Source organism: Mizuhopecten yessoensis, unplaced genomic scaffold (assembly GCF_002113885.1).
Source record: "Mizuhopecten yessoensis strain PY_sf001 unplaced genomic scaffold, ASM211388v2 scaffold11079, whole genome shotgun sequence".
Lineage (NCBI taxonomy): Eukaryota > Metazoa > Mollusca > Bivalvia > Pectinida > Pectinidae > Mizuhopecten > Mizuhopecten yessoensis.
In genome coordinates, this window is record NW_018408869.1 from 4,926 (window position 1) to 28,012 (window position 23,087).

A 23,087-nucleotide genomic window follows, 5' to 3' on the forward strand; every position below is an offset into this window, starting at 1 on the left:
TGTTATACTTATTTATGGGAAAACCCAGTTTATCTATGTGCATTATGATGTAGATCTTTACAAGTAATTTATAGGAAAGTAGATCTTTCGCTCTGAAATATCAGTTTAATGTTATATGTTATGCTAGTTATTTAATATAATTTAAATAACATGATTGTAATAATAATTCTTACGAAGTTGATATCTTGGTAAAATGTAATTAAATGTGTCCATTTATAGTTTATATTCGTGTTAAATGTAACTAGTGATATCTACGAGTTACCTCCCTTTCTTATAACCTATATGAGTAATGTGTATACGCTCTGAGTAATTGTAGTCTTTTAATTTGTGTTTGTTACAGAGTGTAGGTGTTTTAAACCTATGTTGAATAAAGAATTCACGACAAATAACGACTTGGTGGTCAATTTGAATACCCGGTTACAATATGTAATATATAATTCTTTGAACAACCTTTTTTGATAGAATAAACCAGAGACATATATTGGAACCTCGGCCTGGCAATTTATAAATATATATAATTTGCCCGTTCCTGCCCGTTTCTGCCCATTTCTGCCCGTTCCTGTAAATCGTCGAACCCCGGATGGGCAGGACTTTTGAATCTTACCCCCTCACGTAGACCGAACATCGACTTTGTCAGTGAAGTGTAGAGTATATACTCAGCAACCAACCAACCAACCAGCTCGATCAGTTCATTGCTAAACTAATATGGCGTTTACACTGTGAGCGCAGCGATTACCTGACAGACGGTAATATGTCGTGCGTTTGAATAGTAAACTAGAAAAGTTCATTATGTGTAGGGCGTTCTTTATTTGTATTAACTATTGTGTCGTGCAACATTCATTGCCGATATGATACTGCTATGAAATCTAGTGACAAGTGCATACTGGTGTATGACTATATAATCAGGGAGCAGGGGTCGTGGAATTGACGGCTGACAATAAATAACGATTCTATAAGGTTGTGGTTTGTTCCTGTATCAGATCCATGCTTTACTTGACTACACTGCGACACAGCCATAATATATCTCAAGAAATAAGCATACAAATGTACCTCAAATAAACGTGAGGTGAAGGAGCCAGAACTTTGTGATAGTATTCCCTGTAAAACTAAGTACTGTGATCGCTGTCAGCAACCAGTTGTAAGAAAACACATTCGGCAATAAAATCGACGAAGCGGAAGACACTTACCCTTCTGGAACAACTGGTCTTATTCTCCTTGTACTTTTTCAATGGTCTAGTTATATCTATTTTTAGATCGAATCGTGGTTTTGTTGGTATTCTCTTGTTATTGTTATCAGGATTAAGTTCTATTTGTGATCCAAACGAATATCGTATAAAGTATATTTACATATCTTTCAACAACAAATTACAATTAATATGTTAACAAAGAATAATTATTTTTATCGTGCTACTTAAACATACTTAGTGAACCGTTTAGGTGCATTCGAAAAACAAAACAAAAACACATCAGCTTGAAAGCAAATTTATTTTGAGAAATACAAGCTTCTGAAAATAGTTCAAATGTATCACATGAATGAGATTATAGTCTTTATAATACAAAATGGTTTATAATTCACAATATACAAAACTCTGTAGATTCTCTCCACAAATTCCCTCACCCAGCACTAAAATTCGACATACCATGTCTAGCGTGATTTCAAATAGTAACTGTATCAATGTTTTATAAAATGACTATTTTAATCAATTTACATCTGTTGACAAAAAGGACATCAGCATTCGTCACTATTTAACAGAAAAAAACACCAGAAAATTACAAAATGGCTTGATTAAAGAAATAGCATCATGAAATAGCACTTTGTTGCTATCTTAAACCTGCTTGATGCAGTCCATAAATAAAAGTTATTGGTAAATTATTAATTTCCAGCTGCGATTATACTTAAAAAAATGCCTAGAAAAATAAAACTATGAAATGGCATCGTCCAATTAAGTTATCCACATTCAAATAATATCTGAAGTGTATTGAAATTTAGATCTAATCGCCTCAATATAAAATAAATAGCTTACTAATATACAACTATAATTAAAACTTAGACTAGTAACAGATTTTTTTTATAAAAATGTATTTAACTATTTAAAAAATAGCAAATTAATGCAGAGTAAAACCTAAATGCTTAACGGACGGAAACCAACATCACAGACGTATATCACAATAATCAATATGTATAACAAAATACTTAATACGTATATGATAATAAGTTAAATGTCTATCACAATATGTAATTTATATGTAGCCATACTTAAAATTGATATCATAATGCGTAATATGTATAATATAATGTAATATGTATACCATAATACGTTATATTTGTATCGTTATAAATAATATGGATATCATAATACGCAAGATACATATGCAATATGCTAGATTTCTATTACAATACTTATATATATATGTATATATAAATATCATCATACAATATTGTAAGATATTTACCACAGTACAATATTGTAAATATTCTATAATCCTTTTTGGAAATATTCTACGATACATAACACAATCCAATATTGTATATATTGTAAGATGTATATCTTATAATATAATTTTGTAAATCATAATATGTGTTTATTAGCCTTCGGTGGTCTAATACTATTTTAGACTGATTTCTTGTAGGTTAACAGAGTAGAAGAAAGTACGACTAATCTACGGAGAAATGAAAGGCACATTCACCCAACTCGAAAAAATGAACACAGCATAATTTATCACAGTCAGTATTCAACAAATAAATAATAATTTGAAATATGTATCTAAACTACATTCACTCATTATTCTTTACATTCCTTGAATGATAACAGATTAAGGATCTAGAGACTATGAGGATAAAAATAATATCCCTAGTACATGCAAACTTTAAAGGACCACAATTCCAGCACTTTTTCATGTAATCTTTTGTTTGAAAAAAATCTGTTCTGCAGCTTTTTGCAATATCTTAATTGAAACAAGTCCGAACAAAGCATCATTTTCTCGAAAATTCGAAATAAGAAATGACAGTCGAGGACAATCATTCAAAGAAAGAAAATCTCTTCTACAAAGTCAGCTATTAAAACAAAAGAAATGTATTTATCTTTATCAAGACTTTCAGTATAGTTTCCTATGTTAGGTATACAGTAAGGAAAACACAATGCGTAATATGGGCAGTTTAGGGAGGACATTTATATAACAGCATAAGTATATAGTATTTAAAAAGATATTTCTTCTGCTACCAATTCAACTGTGGCAAAATATAACATACATCTGCCGTCAACAACATTGAATCTGATTATCAACAATAAAAGTAAACATGACAACACACGTGTCCTTGTATAAACTATATATATATGAGTATATGCTTATTTTTTTGTACAATTTGTTATTCAATATATCATATTTCCTTAATACACCTGGTGAATATTTCTTACAACATTTTGCGACTAAAGAATAAATTATTCTTTAAAAGGAAATACATTAAGTGATTCATTTGAAAAATGTATAAATATATGTTCATCCCAATGACTTCACCAGCACTATAACCATTATTCCTTCATGTGAACCTGATGACACCACGATCCCATGTCGTCAGCGCATTCAGGTTACACCAATGCTATGAACATCTGACTTCAAATCAGCATATCGAAGTCCTCTCCCTGTACAAACATACAAAAATTACAATTACTAAACACTGTTTTATCTATGACACCAATTCCTTCTAATAACAAAGACCAAACAAAAGATGGTTGATAATAATGACGACAATATAGATTGAGTTTATTGCACGAGCTTCGGCGAATAGATTGTGTTTGATAATAAACTCGACAAACCGAATATTAATAATGGCCAATTCTCATGAGTTAGATATATTGTTTATCAAATCGCCCACTGCATGTTTTTTTTTCTTGGAGTGGAATAAAATTCGTAACGAGAAGTGACGACATAAAGCAAGCGTGGCGTCGATATGCAATCACGGTCATGTCGAGCTTGACTTTTTCTCTTTGACATTATCGACATAAAAAACATGAGCTGGGCTTGAAAAACATTTTATCATGAAAATGAAACATTGCATTAATAATTGAATGATCTGTTAATATCTGTCTGCCTTGATATTTAATGAAAAGTAATATTAGGAAGAAACATATGTGTTGAATGTAAAAGTTCAAGAAACAGGAAAATAAGTCCATTTGCAATTTGGCTACCGTAACATTAAATCTGGTTACCGTTTTAGTACAATGCATATGGAGCCTGGGCTTGGCTTGGTGGAGGTTGTCTGTGTCCATGATCGTTCATCTGGTGGTCATGTTTCCTGGAAACAAACATGACGTCATGAAAAATATGACGAGGTTTATTAACTCATATACAATCTTAATGTACTACTTCGTGACATTAACTCGACGGTTAAATGGCGAAGAAATTAACGAAGATTTTACTTGATTTATCAGTTTTTACAAATATGTATGTTTCTATTATATTTGTGAATACTTAGTAACAATAACGCTATAGTATTGACTCGACGTACCTGTATAAAGCCTCGTTTGCACGAGCTTGATCTAATCGTTCGGCGTAAGCATCATGATTGTGTCTCTGGTGGTTTTCTTGATCCGGTCTGAAACACAAATTATCGAAAGATTATTGCTTTAATACACGCAGAGTATTTATGTTATACTCTTTCAATATAGGGTAGACCTTCAAGCTATTTCTTAAATGTTACATGGCATCTGGAACAAACATCTTTGAATGAAATGTTTCTAGAACCAAAATGTATTGTAAACAGTCATTAAACGTATGATGCATATCGCAAACAAATGCAAAAGTATACAATGGATGTTAAGGAAAATTTCGTACAATGTGTGTAATGTCAACCTATCAGATGCCAGATACAGTAAAAATGTAAGTAAAAAAAGTAAAACCAAAAATTATGCGAGTCAACAGTGAGTAAAACAATGTGTTATATCAAAAGTAGACAATTTTAAATATACATAAATGATAATAAGTTCACGTAATTTGGAAAGTTTCAGAGAGTTAATAATTTTCTTTACAGTATCGCATGTTACATAAGGAATTCAATGGAAATGTAATGTTATGCTAAGCGGTTAACGTTCTAAAGGTGAACCACGCGTTTGCCTCAATACGACATATACATATATATATACCTAGCGTACCTGTAGTCTCGGGGTGGTGAGCGTCTGTGTGTAGGAGGTTGGGCGTCGTACCAACTGTCCTGTAATAGAAACAGGTAGGCGTTCACAAACATGTTGCTAGGCGTTTACAAACAGATTGCTAGGTGTTTACGTAGAGATGTACACATGTGCATGCAGTGCAGATTGAGACAAGAGAAAAAACAGAAAAACACACTCGTGCAAAACGTTAAAAAGTCAAAATATATAGGCACACATGCATAAGATGCTTCAAATAAAATATCAATATATATAATCACACCGTGTTATTTTAAGTAATTTAACGCTAATTGGTCACTCTAAATTTTTTATGATAGTGTGTTCATTTGCATTTTGGGTATTTCCGTTTCACCGTCGCATAAAAAGAGTCACATATTTCCAAAGAAATATTTTCAGACAAGCATATGTTAGAAGTAGATTTTTTTGTATATGAATTCATATTAGAAGGACTAGAGATAGGTTATAGAATATTGCAGAGATGATTAATCTCCCCCTTCGTCTAGCCTACGACTTACAGGTGGCGCTTTCCTAGCAGCAAATGTTGGCTCTCCTCTATTCAGACCTTCTGGGAAGGCCTGGAATAAGATGTACACGTATACAATACTGGTCTATGTACCATACAACCCTCAACAAGATTTACTTCATAGTGCATTGTGAGTGCAACTAATTTTTTTTAAATCTAATTTTCGATCTAATCATTTCAGTATCTAAATGTTCAAGTCGTAATTAGAGAAATATTCTTTATATTTTTCGCAGGTCAATTCTGGCCGAAATACAATATCAACAAATTGCTGTTTATAATTAATATGGGAAATTTGTGAATTTTGTATGAATTGTAATTTTCCATTGAAATCGGTAACATTTGTATTACTCATACTCTATAAACATCACTTTGTTCATATGGTTGAATGAATGTAAGATAGTTTTCACTCCAAAACACTTCATCAAATTGTGAAAGTTCGCTACGTGTAAAGCTGGTGTTGTTCATGCAAGTTGTATAGCATCCTACTTAAATAATAGAACAAGACGAGATATGTGCTTGTGTCACTCCATAGCAGCAGAGTAAGAAAGTGATTGTGTCTAGCAAAAACAATACACCACGCAGTTATAATAGATATATTTCACACGCAACCAATTGCTGAAATCAAATGTTTCGTCTACACAAAAACTGCTATTTAAAAGTGGATATTAAGTTATGGTAATATCATTATTTAAATTAAAGGCTTTCTAGCACGATATGATATTGGCAATTATTCTCTTTTAGTAACTGATATAATGAAAACTGGATATAACGTAACGACATGAAAAAAATGAAAAACAAATTCCACATAATATGTATTACAGTACTTTCCAAATCAGTATGTCTACGGAGTACGGTAATGATACAACGTCTCTATCAATAATAATATAACCTTAATAAATGATACTCTAATACTTATAAAAAAACATAATGACACATCATCAAAAACATACTAACATGGTCGACATAGTTCCTGTAGTCCTGTTTAGCGTTCTCGTGAATTTTCTTTTTATGAGCATCCTGTGATTTACCCAGATCGGAAAACATGTTCTTTTCGTCCATAGAAGGGTCACCTTGTCTTCTGGGAACCTCGCCCTTCTTTTTCTGTAAGGAAGGGCAATGGTATAGAGGAAAAGCGTTTAGTTTATTATTTCTACGTCAGTGTACTTTCTCCGCTTCGATTTTGTGTACGAGTGCAACACTCATACCCAACACTTTGCTTTAAAACCTTCAAGGAATAAGTTTATAAAATATTAATACGTTAGAGCATTGCCTTCGTCAATTAACGTACGAAAGCTGTCATCATTTTAGATACATATTTATAAGGACATTTGAATAAGGGTTTACAATGCACTCCTCAGAATTTAAAAGCAAAATCCACATATCATAAACATTATGTCAATTGAGATCCGTTTGTGTACCCGAATGAGTTCTGTAAAAGAATGACATAATTTCAACTTTCCATATACTTTTATCAAGCATATACAATTATAGAGCACAAACAGGTAACAGATGAAAGTATAGAATACAGGAAGTCAATAGAGGTTACGGAGAATATCCAACGCGAGGTGATGTATTGCACAGCCGAGAATTTAACACGATTACAATATATGTATTCACAATATACATGTCCATATATAAAACATTAAACAATAATTACAAAATAAAATAAAAACTATCTAGATAATATAAAAACAATCTTCTTCTACAACTGATGAAAATATCCAAACATGATCAATAGCATCAACTCTTTAAACATGAGTGGCATTCTAGTTCCTATAAATAGCCTTCTATTTCCCAGAGTGTATTTTCTCCAAATCGAGAGTTCATTGTGTTAGATGTTGGTTACATTTTTCCAGCTATATATTAAGATGTATATGCATAGGTTAAGGTTGAGCCATGCACTACACATGCATGTATTATCAGACATAAAATGATGAGTAAGTTGTTATAACAGAATGCTTCTAAATTTTAATAATTAAAATATATTAATAATACCATCACAACTAGTTAAGATAAGTTAATTACACTCAAATGAAAAACGTACTGAATTATGAACAATAAACACCTGTTAGTTCACACAACGATTTGGTACATTTTTATTAATAAATTGAAAACATCAACATTTATCAATATAACAATATAAAAATAGTCTAAAATGGTCGGAAACCATCAGACACCATAAACCTTGCTTCAAAGAAATCGTATTTCTAAATCGTAACTAAAATTCAAAATCCGCAATAACAAAATAAAACAAACACCAGAAATGATGTTCTAAAACACATTTTTGTAAACCAAAAATCACACAAATACGCAATATGATTTTTTTCAAGGGATACCACTCCGTCACACATTATTATTAATCATGGGAGACAACTCGATACCTCTAGGTGTTCTAGCATGTCTCTTTTTCTCTCCGCATTCATGTGCTTTTTTGTGTCCGGGTATTGCGAGACAAACAGCACACTACCTTGCTCACCAAATACCTTCTTCCTTTCTTTCGGCTGTTCTTGCTGAATATCGAGAAATATTTATTTGTAACCGGAAGTAAATCGAGAACTTTACTCGAGGATTATGTAAAAAAAAAAGGAAATCACCAATATAATTATTAAACAATGATATTTATAACATTCTAGTTCAATAAGATCCTTGGTGACCGAGTTTATAGCGGTAATATAAGCATATCTTTCTGTAACTTAAGCCAGCAATGTTGATTAACTGGTTACTTGTTGGTATTAAAGCTATTATATTGTTTCGCGTTGTAGATATATATCACCTCAAGCATGCTACTACCTTATCCATGAAGACGTGAAATTCCTCCCGAAGTTCTTCTTTCATTTTCTCTCCTCGCCTCCTGTATTCACCGGAAGTGGGGTAAATCTTAGGGTTATCATTGGAACTCCAGAACTCTTTGCTTCTGTTTGCAGGCTGTTGCTAACAACAGATCATACCAAAACAACCAGTAAAGACCGACAGCATCAAATAGAGGGTTACATATAGAACAGCCTTAACAGACAGTAGTGTCAACACTGATACAGAGAGTATAACTTGGAAAGAGAGTAAATGACACGACACATTGTATCTGCTTGCTTCATGACTCCGTCAAGTTTTGTATAAAATGACGGAAAACCCATATGGACATCTTTCCTATTCTACATAGTCAAAATTTCTTTTAAACTTTTCTTCAAAATATTTAAAATAAGAAATAAAATATGTATTGGGAAAAATGAAAATTTAGAGAGATAGTGAACATACCGGATATATATCAACATCATAAACATGATAAATTACGACATATGTAAAACGAAATGGACATCAATTTATTGTATAAATAGGTCCACAAACCATCAAGTTCAACAAAACAATCGAGTTAATTCCAAGTAGGTCAAAATGTCTACCAAAGGAAGAATTTCATTCACCATGGAAATCAAACCAGCATTGTTGTTAAACAGTAGACACGTTCTCAGTTTATTATAAAGAACACTCAAATGTGTTATTACAAAGTGTGCAGCCTTGGTGCAAAAAGTTCGCACACATCCAATATCCATAAAACTAAGTTGTGTTGTCGTTCATACAGCAGGTAAGTCATATAGGTATTATGTATTATGCATTAAAAACAACCATCACCCATGTATTTTTTATAAATACTTATATTAAATACAAAAGATAATTAATACTCTAATACCAAGAAAATGCCATGTGAAACAAGAGCAAAAGTTAAAGAGTAGTTTGGCCAACTCTCTTATACATCATTTGAAAGATATCTTAGAATCACAAATTTTCTTTAAAACCGAATGCTGACTTTTTCCAGTTGACAATATCGTTGTTATGTAATCGACTGAGTATACGTTTTGATAAAACAATTCCACCAAAACATAATAATAACCACCATATCCGTATGAGTGTTTACCTTCGTTTGATGTTGTATTAGTGTTCACTAACTCGAGAGCAACAAGTAATGAGAACTCTTATTAGAAATGTAGCATGCACAATAAAGCTACCAACAAGATAATGTATTTGTCTGTACAGCAGACCATCTAAAATAAATATATGTACCGATGCCAGATATACTTGGTAGTCGGCCTGCAGACCTTGTCTGATCTTCTCTCTTTTAAGATCATAAGTACCCGCAGGTACGATAGGAGGGGATTCCATACTACGCTCCCAGGATTCTCGGAAAGTTTCTTCTCTTCTGCTTCTTGCATCTTCGTCTCTCGATATCTATTTCAACCAAATGGTTTTCTCTTAATGACAATAAAAGCACTTCGAACAGATACCCCATCAGTGTATCAATTATGTGGAAACAAAGTGTGATTTGCATAGAGTTTGTATTATAAGTGTTTACTGTGTGTCTTCAAGAGGCTACGGCAACTTAACTGATACAAAAACTGCTATAGCTTTGAAAACATGTTTTATAGAAATAGTGTATGTTTTGTGCAAATTCAATGAATTTATCAGTCGGATACTTTTCTTTCAGATATGGTCAAATAAGCTTAATTTTATTTCAAGATTGACCACACTTTAACACTCGTTCCTCTTCCACATCATACCAAAGCCATTCCCATATCCAACTAGCACAAGCGATGACTGGTTCGTTAGTTGTCGGTATGTGTATACACACAATCGATGAAACATAGTCTAGAGTTAAATTTACCACAGGTTTCAAAAAACAATTAGGGTGATCTATGCCAACCATGCATATATTAAATATGCACATCCCGTGTACCACATAAACAAGCAGTCTAGTTTACACAAACAATATAGAATGCGTCCCATCAGAGACGTCTACCTGTATTTTCACTTGCGGTGTATATGATTTCTTTTGGAACTGGGGAAAGCGTAAACACATCTTAAAAAAGGCTTTTGTCATTAACGTTATTTCAGAAACGAAATATAATATGCATATTTATACATTACTGGTATTTCTTTATATAATATAATCTAAATAAATCAGCAAAGAGGTAATTTTGTTAAATCAAGCAGTTTGGTTTATCATAAAGTTAGTCATCAACCTGTGTTGTTATGTTAAAAATATAAATGTTTCGATCATAAATCGTTTAATATGTTATCCATTAAGAATACCAATCACTTACCGGTATATTTAATAATATTGTATAGAAGATGATTGAAAATACTGTTACAGTAATATCACCAGTATCAGAAGTTCATTGTATATCCACAAACACCACAAACTCATGGTTACATGAAGTGATGCTGAGTAGTGTTCTCACCAACTTATGAAGTAGAATATGAAACAAACAAATACACACCATGGTTTGACCAACCTTGTCCTTTTGGGCCTCATAGCTCTTCCTCCACTCTTCTTTCAGTTTCTTCTGTTTCACAGCATAGTCGTTTCCCATAGGAAACGCTTTCTGATTTTCGAAGTTGACATCCACATCTGATTTTCCGCTTGGAATATGTCTGACGATAGGTTTTGGTGGCAGCTTAGATTTGGAAATAGTAAATGACTAAACGACTGTCTCAGTATCGTTCACACACAACAAATAACAGACGATACATTACAGCACTGACCACTCAGATAGAGACGCACCTGTCCATCTACACGTGATGAGAGTCCTAATAGGTCATTTCTGGTGGGAGCACGATGGGTGGCATAAGAGGAATCTGTACAATCGAGATTGGAAATCGCCGCGATACCGGAATTAGTTCCACTCCAAAACTAAACAATATCTACAGTGTAAGTATACTGATTTGCAAAACAACCACAAACCATGCCAACTATCACAACTTGTAATACTGCTATAGATAAGCACATCAGAAGACACATGCACTAATTCATTCACCGGCCCTTTATGTTAGGGTAGCTAATATATACTGTTTGGAAATTGAAAAGCACACAATATTATTGTATGGTGTTGTGTAACTAAATGATTATAATGATATTACTCAAATGGCGCATGCATATATTTGTATATATATAAGCATCTTTTATATGAATCGTCCTCATTTAAACCAACTATCTCTGTTATTATTCATTATATAAATAACTATCGCAAACCAACTAGTAGACTGAAATGCAACAATCTTCCAAACGAATCGACGCAAAAAAAGTGCTACTAAAGAAACCGGAAGATCTAAGCTTAGATAAGATCTAAAAGATATTCAAATTTTCCGCACGATTATTCTCTTGGCATTCTGACACACACATGCAATGTTCTTTTTACGAAGCACATTTTTTCTACGTGTGTACAGATCTCATACATATATATACTCTTTTGATGTGGTATATCTATACACTTATACACATATATCCTTTTACATTGGTGACGTTATTTTGTTCAATAACTCACTGTTATTACAAGGCAAGCAACACAGGTATATAATATATATATATACAAAAAACAAGACCAACCTTTCTCTCCGGAAAGTGGTGTTCTTTGAAGCAAGATTTTTGCTACCAAGCAATTTCTTTGAAGCAATGTTTACCATTCACAGATTTGTTAAATACATTCGTAATAAATATTTTCATTTTAAAGTAAAATATTTATTAAACATTTTGTAAAACAAGGTATCTTAAGTTGAAATATCCATTCTGATGATTAATATAAATAATGAATGTTAGGTCACATAAAAACAAGAACTCTACATTTTGAAGAAAAAAATAATCGTCAAGTTGTTTATGATGAAACCTGAGACATAAAAGCTCTAATAGCTATCTTTCAATGACATCATTGCTTTTTAATATTGTAAGCCTGTATTTTATAAGAGGCATAATGCACAAAATGAATATGGAAGACACTTCCGTATTATGTACAAAATGTATATCTCGGTTCTCGGTAAAAGGGATGATTTTCATTTGACTTCACAATCAAACAATTAAACCATTTATTGACAAACACTTTATTTATAACAAAGCTGATATATATTTGTGATAACTGTGTTCTCATTAGTAAGAGTAAGACCACAGTAATATTATTTTAAAGAGGAAATTGCATAGTGAGTGGAAAGTAGAAAGTGAAAATAATATTTCTTGCTATATCAATTCTGTGATAGGTTAATTGAAAGTTTGGGAGGAAAGCTCTTTTAAAAGATATCGGTGAAATAAATCATAGGAAAGAAGAAATTGTATATAGGATGGTACCGGAAACCCGTTCAAAAAGTGGAATAGTTTAAGTTTAATTCTCACGTTACCTCGTTCAACATATTCCAATATCTGGTATGATTCTGAAAAGAAATGATTATAAGCCTAGCTTTAGTAATCATTCTACTCATTAACAAGTCTACACAATATCACTACGAATCCTGCTTGAATACAAGTCTAAGGAAGCAGGCATAGCAGGCGACATGCCATGTCACGATAGCAAGCTTGTAGGCACCACCGCATGTGGTAGCCATTTTACCTTCGTCTCTTCCTCAACTCTGTGCGTGACCTCACGATCGTGTTTCTTGCTTGGATATCTTTTCTGAGGAGTGGGTTGTTCCGTTTCAGAATGGTGGCCGTTAACTTGTCTGGCTAACGCCGATCCCTGAACACTGCCTTGCAAACTCATCTTATCAAACGGGAGCCCAGTCTATATGTACATAATATACTATCACTATAATCAGTACATAATAAAACTCCAATACAAAACAACTATTTTATTTACATTGCTCCGTCAGCTTTCATATTATAACTTTTAATATTGCATTTTGTCAAAAGAAAGTTTCATTAACAATTCACATGGTATATTTCAGAGTAGAAGAAACTCTATATAAGATCAAAAACATAAGCAAAGGGGAAAAGATATTTGTTATTCATTGTTTCAGATAAACACAATGCATCATGGAAGAAGAAATTGAAATTGCATTTTTGTAGAAAAAGAAAAACTATCTCCGAAAGAATCTGAAGTCATTCGGTGAGTGACACACCTCAAGAAAACCATAAAACTCAAAGGAATCACAATGTTATCCACTTCAGAGGAAGACAAACAGAGGCAATGGCTTAGGCAAGAACTTGCTATCAGAAGCCAACTCTTTAGAGAATGCAGAAGACAAACTGAAAGTCAAGCGAAAGAAAGGCCATCACCACAGAATATATATAGGTAAATAGAGCCACACTATCACAAACGGATGAGAACAGACCATGCCACTGCAACCGCCAATCAAAAGATCCTTAAATAGTCTTAAACCTCTGTAAACAATCGATTGGATACGCCAAACAGAAATCCCTTAATAATTTACTTTTGCTTTCGACGAAAAACAGAAAAACAGTTTTGCCTTTTTAACAGTTGATCATAAGTCATAAAGAAAAAATTCATTTTCACTTTCAGGAGATTCACTTCAAAAGTAATTCACATATTAGAGAGTGAGAGTAAACGAAATCACTACAACAGAATATATATGGAAGTCCACAATCAAAACAATAGAATTAAATAAAACACTGGTTATGGTTCGGGAAAAATATAAGTAGAACGTCAAAAGTGCGAAAAGTGTGACAACTATTTCAAAATACATAAAAAGTGCTGTGATGTTTAGCGTTCAACTCCTGTTATAGAAACAATATTAGGATCCAGAATGATCACAAAGTTCAAGAAGAACTCCAAACTATTAGATAGGGATATAGGCAGGCAGAGAGCGATGCAATACCTTTGCTAGATACTGGTTATATTCCATGTTTCTCTGCTTTTCGTTTATAGCCTTCATCTCATCGTAAGGCCTTTGTGTTAAAGGAAGGCCTTGTTTATCCTCGGGGGTTGGCGGATGGTATCTCCTTGGTGAACGTTTCTAAAATAATTCATGAGATGGCTAATTATAGAGAAACGTATCACTACAACGTGTATGACCACAATAGTATAGGGACGTCTGTTTGATATATGTTCGTTAACTAAGTCACATTTAATAAATCCATAGCATGTTTTAACCGTGTCCTCTCCATATATCTGCCATTATCACTACATGGCTGATACCATGTTATAATCAATAGTTACGTTTCATCAGTGCTCTGGTTTGATCCACACAAAGAACAGTTATCAATAATCGGCAAAAAATGGTACTATTTCAAAAGTTGTGACGTCAAATTTCAATGTCTCAATCTAACACTATCAGTAATTCATCAAATAAATGAGTTATCAATATAAGTCACTGGTATGCAATCATGATCCGACTTTCCTCTAGAACTCATTCATCGTTCATACCTTTTCTTCTAAAAAACTCCTATATTCTTGATTTCGATCTTTTTCTTGTCGTCGTCGCAATTCATTTGACTTCTTATTATCAAGAGGTAAACCGAGTTCTGGACCTTTTCTGCTGTACTCATGCTGAGGCTCCCGTGAATAACTCTATTCAATATAAGCAGGAAGGAGACTTAATTCACTGACGGAAGGTACTCTGATAACTTGTCGTGTAAGACAGCATAGCATCTCACTTCATGTAACACCTCACAAACCAAAAAATACAGGTACCCCAAGTATAATTTTTCATGGGAATATCTTAGAAACCAAAACTATAAAGTCCATTTCACTTCAAGGGAACATATCACTAGTCAAAAATATAAAGGTACCACAAGTCTCTTTCACCTCAAGACAACTTTTTCACAAGTCAAACTAAAACATGCATAAATACCAAAATCATGCCGTTCCATATTTGTACATAAAATGCGGTATCTGACATTTGTAACCCTTGTTTTAATTAAACAACATCTGTTTAAAGATTGATATAGTTTCGCATTTTACAACCGAATTCAAATCAACATTTGAAAAAAAAGCCATTCTATTGCAGATTTATATCAACTTGAATTCAACCTTTATTCCATCTGAAACTTTATGCATTTTATTTTATGTAACAAATGAGTACAGTATTGCCCTAAACTTATTGTCGGTTTTAGTGTACAAGCTTTGATATTACTTAACTAAATATCACGTACATATTCCCAATAGAACAACACGGTTGATAATCTATCAACGAGAGAGTTAAACAGTTCGCCTCTTTGATTACCGTATTCAATATCTCTGTAACATTCTGTCCACATTCAACAAATCTCACAAAACTGAGAGAATTGAAAATAAAATATGAAAATGTATTGCTTTAGATTCAACATTCTAAGAATTGCAGTCTCTGCGGTTTGTAATTCTAAGAGGAAGGTAAATCAGGCCCTTATAAATTGAAACGTTGGTAATATCAAATAAAATATTTTCTATATTCTTAGGACCATTAGACCAAAAAACCAACTTCTATTGGGCCCTTTTACTAATAAATATATATGTTTCTTAAACACAATTGACAGTCTACATCAGTAGCAGTCCACATCAATCCTAGAACTGTGTATTGTATTACAGCTACGATATCATTTAAACTACTATGCATGCAGTCATCGTCAATCTACTGGGGAATACACTTGTTTCATCATTACTTAATAAATTACCAGTTCATAATAGACAAGCATAGAATACATGAGATAAGACAAACCATTGTTCAAATAGGACAACCAAATCTTCATCCACTAAATTCCTTAAGTATCTTAACTTGAAATTGAAGACAATGCTTTTTGCCAAGTTTTCTGTTTAAATGTAAATTAAACGTCTGTGTCAAATAGTTTACCGTCACTTTGTAGTAGTATTTAACGAATTCGTAGCAATCCTCATAATTAGCTATTATTTCTACGTAAATGATTTGATTATATGATATTCAGGAAAATACCATATTATGAAATGTTAAATGGTTACTTTTTTCAATCTAATTCTATCAATACGTCAGGTATTCATGTTTTTTATTTAAGTATAGTAGACAATAATAATTCTGATCTAATTTTCGTCTACAAGCTTACCCATACCTTTTCTTCTAAATATTTCCTACATTCCAGATTGCGAACTATTTCTTGCCGTCGACGCAATTCATTTGACATCTCATTATCGAGGGGTAAACCGAGTTCTGGGACTTTTCTGTTGAACTCTTCCGTAGGTTCCCGTGAATTACTCTATTTAATACAAGCAGCGAGGAAATATAATTCACTGACGGAAGGTGCTAAGGTCTATAAATGGAAACAGGTTGATTAACTGCATTAACTTCAACTGAAGTACTCCTACTACTGAACACTGCTTGATTAACTGAATTAACTTCAACTGAAGTACTCCTACTACTGAGCACAGCTTGATTGACTGAATTAACTTCAACTGAAGTTCTCCTACTACTGAACTCTGCTTGATTAACTGAATTAACTTCAACCGAAGTACTCCTACTACTGAACACTGCTTGATTAACTGAATTACTCCTACTACTGAACACTGCTTGATTAACTGAATTAACTTCAACAAAAGTACTCCTACTACTGATCACTGCTTGATTAACTGAATTACTCCTACTACTGAACACAGCTTGATTAACTGAATTAACTTCAACTGAACTACTCCTACTACTGAACACTGCTTGATTAACTGAATTAACTTCAACTGAAGTACTCCTACTACTGAACACTGCTTGATTAACTGAATTAACTTCAACTGAAGTACTCCTACTACTGAACACTGCTTGATTAACTGAATTAACTTCAACTGAAGTACTCCTACTACTGAACACTGCTTGATTAACTGAATTAACTTCAACTGAAGTACTCCTACTACTGAACACTGCTTGATTAACTGAATTAACTTCAACTGAAGTACTCCTACTACTGAACACTGCTTGATTAACTGAATTAACTTCAACTGAAGTACTCCTACTACTGAACACTGCTTGATTAACTGAATTAACTTCAACTGAAGTACTCCTACTACTGAACACTGCTTGATTAACTGAATTAACTTCAACTGAAGTACTCCTACTACTGAACACTGCTTGATTAACTGAATTAACTTCAACTGAAGTACTCCTACTACTGAACACTGCTTGATTAACTGAATTAACTTCAACTGAAGTACTCCTACTACTGAACACTGCTTGATTAACTGAATTAACTTCAACTGAAGTACTCCTACTACTGAACACTGCTTGATTAACTGAATTAACTTCAACTGAAGTACTCCTACTACTGAACACTGCTTGATTAACTGAATTAACTTCAACTGAAGTACTCCTACTACTGAACACTGCTTGATTAACTGAATTAACTTCAACTGAAGTACTCCTACTACTGAACACTGCTTGATTAACTGAATTAACTTCAACTGAAGTACTCCTACTACTGAACACTGCTTGATTAACTGAATTAACTTCAACTGAAGTACTCCTACTACTGAACACTGCTTGATTAACTGAATTAACTTCAACTGAAGTACTCCTACTACTGAACACTGCTTGATTAACTGAATTAACTTCAACTGAAGTACTCCTACTACTGAACACTGCTTGATTAACTGAATTAACTTCAACTGAAGTACTCCTACTACTGAACACTGCTTGATTAACTGAATTAACTTCAACTGAAGTACTCCTACTACTGAACACTGCTTGATTAACTGAATTAACTTCAACTGAAGTACTCCTACTACTGAACACTGCTTGATTAACTGAATTAACTTCAACTGAAGTACTCCTACTACTGAACACTGCTTGATTAACTGAATTAACTTCAACTGAAGTACTCCTACTACTGAACACTGCTTGATTAACTGAATTAACTTCAACTGAAGTACTCCTACTACTGAACACTGCTTGATTAACTGAATTAACTTCAACTGAAGTACTCCTACTACTGAACACTGCTTGATTAACTGAATTAACTTCAACTGAAGTACTCCTACTACTGAACACTGCTTGATTAACTGAATTAACTTCAACTGAAGTACTCCTACTACTGAACACTGCTTGATTAACTGAATTAACTTCAACTGAAGTACTCCTACTACTGAACACTGCTTGATTAACTGAATTAACTTCAACTGAAGTACTCCTACTACTGAACACTGCTTGATTAACTGAATTAACTTCAACTGAAGTACTCCTACTACTGAACACTGCTTGATTAACTGAATTAACTTCAACTGAAGTACTCCTACTACTGAACACTGCTTGATTAACTGAATTAACTTCAACTGAAGTACTCCTACTACTGAACACTGCTTGATTAACTGAATTAACTTCAACTGAAGTACTCCTACTACTGAACACTGCTTGATTAACTGAATTAACTTCAACTGAAGTACTCCTACTACTGAACACTGCTTGATTAACTGAATTAACTTCAACTGAAGTACTCCTACTACTGAACACTGCTTGATTAACTGAATTAACTTCAACTGAAGTACTCCTACTACTGAACACTGCTTGATTAACTGAATTAACTTCAACTGAAGTACTCCTACTACTGAACACTGCTTGATTAACTGAATTAACTTCAACTGAAGTACTCCTACTACTGAACACTGCTTGATTAACTGAATTAACTTCAACTGAAGTACTCCTACTACTGAACACTGCTTGATTAACTGAATTAACTTCAACTGAAGTACTCCTACTACTGAACACTGCTTGATTAACTGAATTAACTTCAACTGAAGTACTCCTACTACTGAACACTGCTTGATTAACTGAATTAACTTCAACTGAAGTACTCCTACTACTGAACACTGCTTGATTAACTGAATTAACTTCAACTGAAGTACTCCTACTACTGAACACTGCTTGATTAACTGAATTAACTTCAACTGAAGTACTCCTACTACTGAACACTGCTTGATTAACTGAATTAACTTCAACTGAAGTACTCCTACTACTGAACACTGCTTGATTAACTGAATTAACTTCAACTGAAGTACTCCTACTACTGAACACTGCTTGATTAACTGAATTAACTTCAACTGAAGTACTCCTACTACTGAACACTGCTTGATTAACTGTATTAACTTCAACTGAAGTACTCCTACTACTGAACACTGCTTGATTAACTGAATTAACTTCAACTGAAGTACTCCTACTACTGAACACTGCTTGATTAACTGTATTAACTTCAACTAAAGTACTCCTACTACTGAACACTGCTTGATAAACTGTATTAACTTCAACTGAAGTACTCCTACTACCGAACACTGCTTGATTGACTGAATTAACTTCAAATGAAGTACTCCTACTACTAAACACTGCTTGATCAACTGAAGTACTCCTACTACTGAACACTGCTTGATTAACTGTATTAACTTCAACTAAAGTACTCCTACTACTGAACACTGCTTGATAAACTGTATTAACTTCAACTGAAGTACTCCTACTACCGAACACTGCTTGATTGACTGAATTAACTTCAAATGAAGTACTCCTACTACTAAACACTGCTTGATTAACTGAAGTACTCCTACTACTGAACACTGCTTGATTAACTGTATTAACTTCAACTAAAGTACTCCTACTACTGAACACTGCTTGATAAACTGTATTAACTTCAACTGAAGTACTCCTACTACCGAACACTGCTTGATTGACTGAATTAACTTCAAATGAAGTACTCCTACTACTAAACACTGCTTGATTAACTGAAGTACTCCTACTACTGAACACTGCTTGATTAACTGTATTAACTTCAACTAAAGTACTCCTACTACTGAACACTGCTTGATTAACTGAATTAACCTCAACTGAAGTACTCCTACTACTGAACACTGCTTGATTACCTGTATTAACTTCAACTGAAGTACTCCTACTACTGAACACTGCTTGATAAACTGAATTAACTTCAACTGAAGTACTCCTACTACCGAACACTGCTTGATTAACTGAAGTACTCCTACTACTGAACACTGCTTGATTAACGTATTAACTTCAACTAAAGTACTCCTACTACTGAACACTGCTTGATAAACTGAATTAACTTCATTGTAACATTCTGCCAACATTCAACAACCTTACCGACCGCTTACAGACAAGATGTTTATAAGCAAGCAACTATATAGTTATACATCTAACATTCTAATGAATGCTGCCTCTTTACGTTGTCATTTTAAGGAAAATTAGAATCAGATCCTGATAAATTTAGATGTCAAAGATTATGTTAAAATTAAATACTACGTTCTAAGGAACAAAAACAGATTTCCACTTTGGTAAATAAATAGGTATGTTTTCTAGATATAATTTACAGCCTATACCAGTAAAAGACACACTACACTCCTAGAACTATAAACTATGAATAACTACGATATAATTAAACTACTATCCATGCCGTCATCGTCAATCTACTGGAAAAGCACCCGTCTTTTATAATGACTACATGAGTGGCCAGTCGGTACACATTACAAACTACACAAACACAGAATACATTGAGATAAGACAAACCATTGTTCAAATCTTAATTGAATCTTCATTAACTAAAACCCTTAACTAAGGAAAATGATGTAGAACTTTTACAAGTTTTAAGATGAAAAGTGATATGGTATGAAAACAATATGTGAACAATGATTTGCACAAAAATACAGTGATTACAAATTTCACTGTAGTTCATGACTATATACATAAAATCAATTTATTCTATGTGATTACATTCTCAACACTCCAGGAGTTACGCTCACTTTCGCTCTCTGCACCCCTGGAATATGTCATGGCAAAATCGAAGGTTCAGTGTCCGCCACCTTGTAGGTGAGGCAAGTAGGCTTGATTCTGTGATGTACATATAAAGAATCCCTCGTTTGCAAAACGTTAAAATTGACTGACTTTGAAGTCGGGTGTCGACCTTCATTTTCAAAGGACAGTCATCAACCTAGCGATTTGTCTTCAAAGGACATTTATAAACCTAGCGATTTGTCATGGTTATTTTTACCTGAGACCAATCAAATAGCTAACCGCATGTCTTCAAATTTGCTATGATATATTCCTGGGGTACAGAGAGCGTGAACCCCTGAGTATCGAGGATGATGTAATCGTATCACACACATTATAATTATTTTTATGATAAATTACTTTGCATCACAGTTGATATTGTAATCCTTTTACACTTCTTGTGTATATTTGTAATAGATCAGTAACTATACAAAGTGTATTTGACTTGTGTATTTTATAGGTTAAGGAAAATCTCATGTCTGACGGCTCGAGGCCACTAAATTTTGTCCGTGGGCAAGTATTTTTTTGTCTGACCACTGCAAAGTAATATAAGGTTTGACTTGAATACAGTATTTGCATAATGATTATCCTGATATAAGATGACCGACGTCAACCAAACAGCAGAAGAACTGGAAAAAGGTAGAATTCTGATAACAGATGTAAAATATTTTTTACTAAAATCAATCCAAATTTTTAACAAAATGGGCTTGATTCCCTTGGCATGTACATCAACTTTATCTTGTCAATATCAAAATGAAGTAAAATTAATTGCAGCGTACCCTCAAGAAATCGTAAATACATGGGTCTTCAATTACACCACTGGGCCTGTTTGATACCAAGTTTTAAACAGACTAGTGCTAACACATTTACTGCAATGAAAACTTGTTACTATTCTTTAATGAATATTTTTTCAGATTTCAATATAAACTGTGATGCATTTTTTTTTTATTATGGCCATAAAACAATTCAAATTTTGATAACTTCAAATATTGCGTTATCCATTATCTCTTCCGAAGTTATTCATCCAAATTGATACATGATAACGAGATCTAGCCATAAAAACAACCTTGGAATGAAAACTTCTAGAATGATATCTGGTACCACAAATGATATGAAATGACAAAATATTTTCCTACTATATTTAAGCTTGAAAAATCGCTATTCCTCAAAATCGTTACAAATTTGACTAATACCATGTTCTACTCTAAGATTTATTAGTAAAAATGTTAAAATGTACTTGTTATACTACAATTGTTTGTAAACATTAAAACACACAAACGCTGTCTGTTAGTATGTACTGATTAACGGCACATGCAATAACACAAATCGATATGTTAGGTATTGTATTTCTGTAGCAAACAGACCTTTCACACAAAATACATCAGCTAGTACGAGAATAAACCGTGTAATTCTGGCTTTGTATCTTAATTCTTTTATCAAATTTCAAAAACAATTTAACAACTTTGTAAGGAGTTACAGAAAATATCGTCTCATAATTAATATAAAATTCATTGTAATTCAATATGGCACTGAAAGTGTGTCACAAACAATATTTCTACATACACAAAAATAATACTGCCTGACCACAATAGTTTCTATTTGTTGTAATTTTGGATTGATATTTGGGTAGTTAGCATATACAAAAACAATACTGAATATGCAAAATATTTTATGCAATTTTCTGCCTTTGTTTGGAGTAAGTAATATTTTTTTCTATGCTTTAAAATATTTGATTGACACACTGTCGGTCCCATTATCATAGTTTAAAAAAATATCTCAAAATTCAAATTCACCTGTAACATCTCAGCAGGAGTTATCCTTCTTATCTCAGTTGAAATGTTACAAATTACAGCACTTATTTCACTTTTGTCAGCCTGACTTTAAATTGACTAATTCACTAACAGATTTGAAATTGTTTTCTAACGTAGCAATTAGAGAAAATA

General features: G+C 33.1%; 1 protein-coding gene across 11 annotated transcripts in view; it reads right to left on the minus strand.

The window, feature by feature from the left end:
- Nucleotides 1–1,472: 1,472 nt before the first annotated feature.
- The window catches only part of LOC110465456 (serine/arginine repetitive matrix protein 1-like), a 73,671-nt gene continuing 52,056 nt past the window's right edge, over nt 1,473–23,087 (minus strand). For 10 of the 11 annotated variants that reach the window (XM_021521272.1, XM_021521277.1, XM_021521278.1 and 7 more), the window contains 11 exons: nt 14,823–14,966; nt 14,275–14,412; nt 13,050–13,220; nt 8,479–8,619; nt 8,070–8,198; nt 6,643–6,789; nt 5,681–5,740; nt 5,142–5,209; nt 4,508–4,594; nt 4,209–4,294; nt 1,473–3,641 (listed from right to left, as the gene is read on the minus strand). In XM_021521272.1, coding sequence (XP_021376947.1) covers nt 4,213–4,294; nt 4,508–4,594; nt 5,142–5,209; nt 5,681–5,740; nt 6,643–6,789; nt 8,070–8,198; nt 8,479–8,619; nt 13,050–13,220; nt 14,275–14,412; nt 14,823–14,966 — 1,167 coding nt within the window. In that variant the 3' untranslated portion in view covers nt 1,473–3,641; nt 4,209–4,212. The remainder of the gene's footprint in view (nt 3,642–4,208; nt 4,295–4,507; nt 4,595–5,141; nt 5,210–5,680; nt 5,741–6,642; nt 6,790–8,069; nt 8,199–8,478; nt 8,620–13,049; nt 13,221–14,274; nt 14,413–14,822; nt 14,967–23,087) is intronic. The other variant, XM_021521271.1, reaches the window with a different exon arrangement.